Source organism: Myotis brandtii, unplaced genomic scaffold (genome assembly GCF_000412655.1).
Source record: "Myotis brandtii unplaced genomic scaffold, ASM41265v1 scaffold760, whole genome shotgun sequence".
Lineage (NCBI taxonomy): Eukaryota > Metazoa > Chordata > Mammalia > Chiroptera > Vespertilionidae > Myotis > Myotis brandtii.
In genome coordinates this window covers 1,756,414-1,765,927 of record NW_005371038.1, presented here as the reverse complement: position 1 = coordinate 1,765,927, position 9,514 = coordinate 1,756,414, and the positions used below count along the sequence as shown (strand labels likewise).

The 9,514-nt window shown below is 54.2% G+C and overlaps 1 protein-coding gene across 1 annotated transcript in view; it reads right to left on the bottom strand.

Annotated features, from left to right (window-relative positions):
• SYK (spleen tyrosine kinase) overlaps window positions 1-9,514 on the bottom strand; it is a 45,345-nt gene that overhangs the window by 26,036 nt on the left and 9,795 nt on the right. Inside the window, exons 3-5 of the mRNA XM_005883093.2 lie at window positions 4,582-4,720; window positions 1,219-1,300; window positions 799-848 (exon numbers count right to left, since the gene is read on the bottom strand). Coding sequence (XP_005883155.1) covers window positions 799-848; window positions 1,219-1,300; window positions 4,582-4,720 — 271 coding nt within the window. The remainder of the gene's footprint in view (window positions 1-798; window positions 849-1,218; window positions 1,301-4,581; window positions 4,721-9,514) is intronic.

Genomic DNA, 9,514 nt, shown 5'->3' with positions numbered 1-9,514 from the left:
GACTGGCCAGGAGCCACCGGAAAGGTGCGGTGTGGGGCGCACAGCTCGCAATGGGGTGCTTTTTACACTTCCCAGATGACACGGGGGGAACCAAAGGCCCACAGTGAGGACCTCCAGAGGGAGCAGGAGCCAGTTCACGCGCTGAGTGTGAAACGGTGCGTCAGCTCCTCGCCGTCTGGAATTCGCTCTCTTTGGGGGCGTCCGGCACATTTCGGGCAAACCCATGAGAAGTATGGACAGGCCACCTCTCACCTCCTCCTGGCACGCAGGGAGGTAGGTTCTGGCGCAGTGCTGGCATCCCCGCTGCCCTGAGGCTCCTCACTGACCATCCAGCACTGCCCCTCGGCCTTCCTGCGGAGGTCCGGGCGAGCAGCCTCGGGGCAGGGCCCGTCTCCCCTAACCCTGTCCTGGCTGACTGAACCCAGCGGATTGGCCCACAACACACGGAGACGTCCTGTACCCCAGGCGTGCTCTGCCCACCGTGCACGTGGCCGTGCGGGTCCACAGACGGCTCAGACTGAGCCGCACAACATGTTGCCCTTTCCCAAATCTGCCGGGAGGCATACTTCCAATTTAACACTGGGTTTCATGGTCTTTTGCATACCTTTAGGGAATGGAGAGGATTTAACCCCCCAAAACATGAACTTGGCTAGCTCAGAACGGGGCTGACCTAGCTGACACCCGCAGTCCGTTTAGCGTAATGGAAACAGTGATGACCACGACTCCTGTGAGCCCAAAGTGCCCTTCCTTACCTCCCCTACCCTGCTTCCCCGCCGCGGTATTTCCGGAAACACTCACCGCAGGGTTGGCGCCGGGGAGCTGCGGGCGGCCTCCAAAATTCACATTTCCTGGTGAGGAAGGGGATGGTTACTGCTCGCCCTGAAGCACCAGGACCCGCTCCGAGATCAGGCCTCGACCGCAAAGCGCGGCTGCTGGGGAGCATGCGGCGTCTGCACACACTCCCCCTCATTACTATCTCCACTCCACTTCTCACCCCTGCAATTAGCACTAGTTTTTAAAGTTAAAGGTATTGGCTATTTTTTTAAATCAATGATATATGTAAAATTGGAGCAATCTGACATTTTTAATCAATCACTCAGTAAAAACAAGGCCTCATCCCACTGAATTTGCAACAGGCGGAATCTGAAACACGGCTGGTGATTATGGCATTATTATTATTATCTAAAAGATGGAAATTCCAATGTCTTAGTCACTCACCCGTTTGCCCGCCGATTTTTTGACATGGAACTGTAAGGACTCGTAGCAAGCCATCTGGTTTATAAGAATAATGTTCGACCAGCTGGAAGAGAAGTGGTAAGGAGTGCAGTAAGGTGGCAGGAAAGGGAGTCGTACCTGGAGCAGCTAGCTCCCCTCTCGAACTTTAAAAGTGATTCAAAGACAACCCTTCACTTCCTTGGTGTGTCTGCCTGACCCTCCCCATGTCTCTCTCCTTCCACCCTCAGACTCAGGACAGATGTCCACAGGCCGTGTTCCCTTCGGGACCCTCTCTCTCTCTCTCTCTCTCTCTCTCTCTCTCTCTCTCTCTCTCATAGCAAGCTGCATAACCAGGATTTGCTCACATGCTCTACATCTGTGTGATGTTATGAACATAAACTCAGTAGTCAGTCAGTCCTTCAACAAGCACCACTTCGCCGGGCCCTGAGAGAGGACAGGGGTGAACGATGGTGAGTGGACACATATTTCCTGCCCTAAAGTGCTTCCTTTCTTGGTGGAGAGACAGAGAAATAGTGAGGAATGCTGTTAACAGTGCTGGGGGCCAAGACTTTGGAGGGACCAAGTCATTCTGCCCAAAAGTTTCAGAGAGAAGCCATCACAGTACAGGTGACAGGAGCCGGGACATGGGGAAAGGTGGCCTTTTGGAAAATAACCTTATATTCACAGGCCCTGGACATCTTTGGCTAATGGTTCCTGAAAACTACGATTATGAAGTCTAATTTCTACATTAAAAGTAAATTCATGCAAGTGGATTTATTTTTATCTTATCCAAACTATGCAGTAAGATAGCCCTGAGCCCTGGCCGGTGTGGCTCAGTGGGTTAAGCATCATCCTGCACACCGAAAGGTTGGTGGTTGGATTCCAGGTCAGGGCACAGGCCTGGGTTGTGGGCTTGATCCAAGGGGGGGGGGAGGGAGGGGGGCTGTGTACAAGGCACAGATTGATGTTCTGCTCCCATATCAATGTTTCTCTCTCCCCCTTGCTCTCTCTCTAAAAATCAATAAAACACCGTGGCCAGTTTGGCTCAGTGGATAGAGCGTTGGCCTGCAGACTGAAAGGTCCCGGGTTCAATTCCGGTCAAGGGCATGTACCTTGGTTGCAGGCACATCCCCAGTGGGAAGTGTGCAGGAGGCAGCTGATCAATGTTTCTCTCTCATCGATGTTTCTAACTCTCTATCTCTCTCCCTTCCTCTCTGTAAAAAATCAATAAAATATATTTTAAAAAAATAAATAAAAATCAATAAAACATCTTAAAGAAAAAGACAGTCCTTATATTTCACCTTTTCTTTTCTCATAACAGATATTTTCTCTTCAGACAACCTAAAATATTTATGTATGATACCCCTTCCCTGTCTGTTTATTGGTACCTTTCCAGTCCTCAAACTTACCTACTTGTGTGAATGTTTGTTGAATGAATATATTTTATCCTTCCAGGTGACATTCTTTTTCAAAATGTGAACTATTGTGGTAAGAACACAACATGAAATCTACCCTCTTAGCACGTTTCAATCCGATGAGCCCTCACCTGCTGCTGGGAGGACCCCAGAGCGCCCCCTGTCTGTTAAGTGCAGTGGTGTGTTCTCAGGCCAAGAGTGTTGAGGTCCCTAAAACAAGGGAGATATCCCGCCATCTCTCCAGCGTTGCTGTGTTTTCAGACAATCTATTCTGCAAGGGAGGCTGGGGGTAGGTGGACCCGTAGGGACTTCCCACTGGGCAGGGGTCTGCAAACGTGTTTTGTAGAGGGCGAGACAGTGATATTTTTGGGCTTTTCAGGCCACATGCCATCTCTGTCACAATTTAAAACAATCCTGTAGAGTGTAAAAGCCACTTTCATCAGGGACTGCACCAAGCCAGGCCGGGGCCAGATCAGGCTCCTGCTGCTGACTCCTGCACTGCAGGAAGGAATGCTAGTGTAGGAATTACCAACAGAAACAGCGCCGGCCGCCTGGGTGGGGCTGGGCACAGAGGCACCTTACGTTGCTGTCCAGAAAAACCCATGGAGTCACACCTATAAAACTGAAAGGTAGTGCTAGCATTTTGGGTGTTCTTTCTTAGACACAGTGGCTAGACAATAGACAATGGAAGGGAGTAATTAGGGCTGAAGACTATACTACGCCAGAGAAATCCATAAGCCTGAAACAACGTCTTGGGAAGAAACTTCCCAATGAGCGGAGCTGTTCAGCACTGCGGCAGCAACAGACTCTGAAACTGAGGGGACGCGCAGGGGACACCAGTCGCACGCCCGACACATCACGTGGAGTCAAGAGACTCTGGTGGGAAATTAATATCGCCAGGCAGAATTCCACTCATCTCTTTAATTTGCAGTAGACTACTTGATAGGCTAAATGCTCTTTCAAAGTGATACCATTAAAATAAAGCAAAGTCTTTGCTCAATAATGAGCCATATGCTAATGAGCTACAAACCAAAAGACAAGGTCAATGCCATAAATGACGAGAATAGTGTAACATCCAGCATTTGGAAAAGAAGGGTTTCTCTTTCTAATCACAGCACAGGAGGCGGTGGTTACTGTAAGTGCACTGAGGTCAGGAGGGTCCTGGTCTAGTGTTTAGAGGCACGATTCTGAGTTGGGACCTCTGGTTGCGGTTACCACACGAGGCTCCTGGCCAGGCCCGGGAGCGTCTGTTTGCTCACCTCCCTCACTCACAGGAGCTCACGCAGTTGCTGCTCCCGGGAGGCAGAGCCCGGCCTCTCGGTCTCCGCCCCAGCATGCTTTGCTAAAATCACATGCTGTGACTTAAAATAAAGGCAAGCTAGTTCCGCCCATGGCAGCCCTGGAACACAGCGGCCAGCGTGGGTCAGTGCTCACTGCGCCTGAGCAACCCCCGCATGGCGAGCTGCTTAGGGTTGCCAGCAGTTGGCCAGGACTGAACTCGGCCGTGAGCAAGGACAGCCCGCAGGCGGTGGCCGGCACAGGGTGCTGCCTTGCCGTCTGAGGTGCTTCATTTCAATGGCGGCTCATTTTGCAGCAAGAATGGCACTGACATCTTATATTCAACCCGGCCTCTCCCAGCTCAAAACAAGTCTGATCAGCCACCTCCGTCCCTCCTCCCCGCCAAGCACACTGTCTTAGTGTGTAAACGTCTTCACGGCTGTTTTCTAGCCCCAGTGCCTCCCAGTCCTGGCGGGGCCTGGAGAAGCTGCAGAACCTCTGGAGCTGCCTGAACCTCATGAGGACCCTAGACCAGTGCTTCCCAAACTTGGGTGTTGGTACTCGGCCCCTGGAGCTGGGAGCAGGCCCTGGCTGGACCCATCTCGGGCAGGAACCCCAGGAGCTTCCTCGCAGGCTCTGGGGCTGTTCCCTCACTGCCCCGATGGCCCTGTACCTGCCAGAGCGTATCAAACTTCTTCCCATCGGGGATGGAGAGCTTCCCCGTCTTGTCCTTGTCGATGCGGTAGTGCAGCACTCTGCCCTCATGCAGCAGGCACAGGGCGTAGGACCCGTTGTTGTCCCGGGCCCTGATCCTGGAAGACAGGAAGAGCCAGTCACTCCAGAGCCCACCCCTGGTAGAAACAGTGCCCCGGGCCTGCTGCCAGCCACAGCGTCCCCACCTCAGGATCAAGGGCTTTGCCCACCGTGCCCAGGGAGGCCCCCATGCAGCTCCGTGACACCAAGAGCTTACGACGAAGACGTCCCAGGGCCTGGGCTGGACTCCGCTGGGCATCAGAAGAGGCTGAGGTTCACCTGGGCACAGAGCCGCTCAGGCGCCAGCACTGAGACCCACAGGCCCCGAGGCGGGCGGGGCTGTGAGCCCTCCACCACCTCCTCTCTCTGCTGAGGGCAGAGGCCCAGCCGCTGCTCCCACCAGCTGGGCACAGGCTGGGGTGATGCACACTTTTCTGGGAACTTCCGGACCACCTCCAGGGTGGCTCGCGCTCTCCCTTCTTCAGGAGGGATTTCATGGCTGTTGCACAGGATGCAGTGAGAGGAACCCTGGGAGAAGGGAAGGTCACCCACTGTGGGTGGGAGTGACAGGCAAAATCAGGGACTGCCCTGTTCTGCTTCTGTGTCCTGGTGGGGTCTCTGGGTGACCTCTTCCCTTATCCAGTACACGAGAGGGGGGCTTTTGCCCGCAGTGGAGAGAGCCCCCTGGGAAGGCCAGGCGAGGCTGCAGAGGAACGGAATGGGTGGGACCTCTCCAAATGAGCTGCTTAGCCACCTGGCTCTCAGCCCATTTTCCCCTTCTAGCAACTGGAGCCTGTTGGATCATGAGAGTGGAGAGAGGGTGAGTCCAGACGTGCTAGAGAGCCGTGCAGTCCTGGCATTTCCTACAACGAGGGAACTGAGGCACCAAATGCTCAGGGCCCAAATGCACTACATCCTGGGAAGAGCTCCAATGTGCCCACCTGCCTGGGCCTTCTATGTTTGGGGGACATTTGTGATGCCTCCTCCCAGTTGGGCTTTGGAAACAGACATGGCCATACTTTCCCGTTGTCGCTCCTATAGATTCTTCTCCAAAGCTAACCCAAGACTTGAGAGCTGAGCTGTGGTGTGTGGGGTGGAACTTGGTTAAAAAATAAAGCTCTCAGTCCTGCTCAGCTGTGCATGATGGATGGGCTCCCACCACGCCCGCAGCTCGGCGGCTGGTGCAGGTGGAGAGACAGCCTTTCTTGCCCCTTTGCCAGCCCAGCACCCTGAGTGGGAGCTACGCTTCCAGCCACGTGGCCCATGGAGGCCAGTTGGTTGCTGTCAAACTAAGAACCAACTACACAGTAAAGGCCAAACAGGCTTTTACATGGGGAGAACCAAGCCTACTTCACAAGGGGCACACAGGACTAGCTATTTTTGTTTATTATATATGCACTAGAGTCCTGGTGCACGAAATTCGTGCACGAGAGGGGGATCCCTCAGCCCGGCCTGTACCCTCTCCAATCCAGGACCCCTCAGGGGATGTCCGACTGCTGGTTTAGGCCCAATCCCTAAACCGGCAGTCCGATATCCCTCTCGCAATCTGGGACCGCTGGCTCCTAACTGCTCGCCTGCCTGCCTGATTGCCCCTAACCACTTCTGCCTGCCTGCCTGATAGCCCCTAACCACCTCTGCCTGCTGGCCTAATTGCCACTAACTGCTCCCCTGCTGTCCTGATTGCCCCTAATTACTCCCCTGCCTGCCTGATCACCCCTAATCACCTCTGCCTGCTGGCCTGATCACCCATAACTGCCCTCCCCTGACAGCCTGGTCACCCCTAACGGCCTCTGCCTCAGCCCTCGCCATGGTGGCTTTGTCCGGAAGGACGTCCAGATGGATATCCGGAAGACATTGGATCTAATTAGCATATTACCCTTTTATTAGTATAGATTATACAACATAAGCTTTAAGGTAGAATTGCATTAGTAGAAAAGAAGACATTTCATTAAAAATGTATATTTGTTTGATATGATTCAAATCCACTTGTTTATGACAAAAATCAAGTCTTTAAGAATAGGATTGCTTGCACTAGCTGGTGTGGCTAGAGCTTTGGCCTGAGGACTGAAGGGTCCCAGGTTTGATTCTGGTCAAGGGCACATGCCTGGGTTGCGGGCTCGATCCCCAATAGGGCATGTGCAGGAGGCAGCTGATCAATGATTCTCTCTCATATCTGATGTTCCTATCTCTCTCCCTCTCCCTTCCTCTCTGAAATCAATAAATATCTATTTAAAAAAATAAAAGAATAAGATTGCTTTGCTATCAAAGCCAAGTAAGGTGTGTCATTCGTTGTCCCTGATGAAGTCTGAGCAGCTCAGTTGCTAAGTGACTTCACTGGGTTCTTATCAAATAAAATCCGTGGAGAAGCAACTAAGCCCACCATGCATTTAGGCTATAAAGACCGAAAGTTGGGGAGGACAGAGGGCTTCTGGGGTAGGAGACAGTGAGGGTCAGTGGCTGGGAGGCAGGGGAGACTCGGAATGCCCAGTGCCTGGAAGCACAGGAGGGTCTGGGATATGCAAATCTGCTGGTGGCAGGGTCAGGCCCTGTGCTCCCAGAGGTCAGGTCCTGAGGGAGGGCAGGGGTGCGGTTCCTGGGGATCCCCTTCCTGCAAGGCTCCTCCTCTTCCCCCTAACCCCCTAGCCTGTCCATTTGGAGGAAGGGAGTGGGAAGCAGGTACGCAATGCCTGGGCAGGATGCCCTTCAGTCCTGGATCTCTCCAGGGCGGGGGAGAGGTGTTTGCCTGGGGTTATTCGATTCTTCTTACACGTTGAAGGGGGTGGCAGGGGAGTGTCCGCCAGACATGGTTTCCTTCTGCTTGCTCGCCCGAGCTGCCCCGCATGATGCCTTTTCCCTTCCTTCCCGCTGCCCCAAGCTAGCATGCATGAGATCGCCAGGGATGAAACTGGGGTCCCCGTTGTATTGCGTGGAGATCGCACTCCACAGGAACCTGCCTGATCCAGGCAGGGTTGGGGTCATTCACTGCGAGAAAGGCTCGATTTAAACGAAGCCACAGCTTAGCTAGGCACTGGCTGAGCTGTTTGCGGAGGGTTTATCATCCCTTCTGGCTGTTTCCTTGAAAACCACAAACTCAAGATAGCAGTGGAATGCTGTGTCCCCTTATCTGAAACCCTGATTCTCTAGGCCAGTGACTTGGATGCCCCAGGCAAGTGTGGGATGTCCCTTTCTTACTAATATGATGGCACACAGCCATGTTTTAGGTAGGCTAGGATTTGGGCTCCTACCCGGGGCCAGTGCAGGGGGCGGGACGCAGCCTGCTGATCCGGTCATTATGTGATGGTGTCCTGGACAATTTGCATATTCCTCTATTATTAGTATAGATTAGTGTAAACAAGCAGGAGAGCTGGGAGATTTAAGGAACTACAACAACTGCTAAGACTACGAGTAAGCATTGAGAATGTATACGCACAGTGTGAAAGCAGTGGGAGCACAGTGTCCATGGGCCACTCCCAACATCCCTGCCCTTTGACCTTGGCGTCCTGGGACAGTACACAGGCTCTGAGCTCTGGTCTCCAGGCTTATGCCCCATCTCCACCTTCCCTGGTGCCTTGATGGAGTCCCCCCTTAAACTGAGACAGAGGATCACAGGTTGCCCAGGGACATAGTGCAGTCACCTTGCTAGAGCTCTGGGAAATGCTAATTAAGACCACAATAAAGAAGTGGACCTAGGGCACACCGTTCCAACAGGCAAACGCTCAAAGGCTTGATCATACTTGTGTTGCTGAGAATGGGGCCGCCAGCTCCTTCATGTCCTGCTGGAGGGAGTGTGAATCTAGCCATTTTGGAAAACGATGGGAATTTTCTACTGAGATCGAACCTACTCATGCTGAGTCAGCAGTCCCTCCCGGGTCTGCACTCTGCACCCCGCAAGCATCCGCAGTCACCAGAAGCTGCACTGTCCCCCGATGACAGAGGGAGCAAACACACGTGAGGCGCTCACACACAGACTCTCAGAGCAGAGCAGCAGGACGAGCACAGCCGGCTCGCCTCGGCACGGCTCTCCCGGCGCCACACGCACCACGCTCCCCGCAGCCCAAGCAGGCGGTTTTGCTCAGAGAGTGCACTGGTCTCAGGTGGCAAAATGGAAATAAAAATTAAAAAAGTGAAACACAGGAAGAAGGCTGAAGGCCTGCTGGGCACCAGCCCGGAAGTGGTGTCCTGGGCGGGTGTGAGCAGGACCTGCTGCGATGTGGTGCTTCTGTCCTGACTCGGGTGCTGGCTCGGTGATGACTCGCAAAGGCTCTCTCAGAGGGGCCCACGTTCCTGGGCGTCACTTCATTATAAAACAGGATGAAAGCGGTGCAGGGGGAGTGGGTGCTTTCTGCTTGTGGACCAGCGGCTGCTGGGAGGCATCACCTCCTGAGGCTCCACAGGGCACAGGGCCGAGGACAGTCTCGCCCGAGCTCCAGCCACTCTGCCTGTGCCGGGCCCAGGACACAGACGACCACAGCCTGGAGCAGCTGTGAAGACCAGGCCCGGCGGCGTGGCCGAGCAGCCTGAGGGCCCGCAGCTGGCAGGAAGCGAGGGCACAGAAGGGAAACCCACAGGCCCGGCAGCTGGAGGTGTCGCAGACCAGAGGCTGGTGACATTAACGGCCAGCAACGGTGAGGTGCCTGCTGCTGGGGCAGGTCCTGGCTGTTTTAATCTAAAAGACGGGCAACACTGGCTCGGAAGCTGCTGTGGCAGCTCTCCGTGGGCCCCTGCTCCTCAGGAGAGTGCGCTGCGCCCCACACCCACCACGTTGGCCACACAGGCGCCCAGAGAGGGGATGCTCAGGGCCCTGCCTTCAGCCTCCTGCCGAGCCCTCAGGCATACACGTCCATGGAAACCCT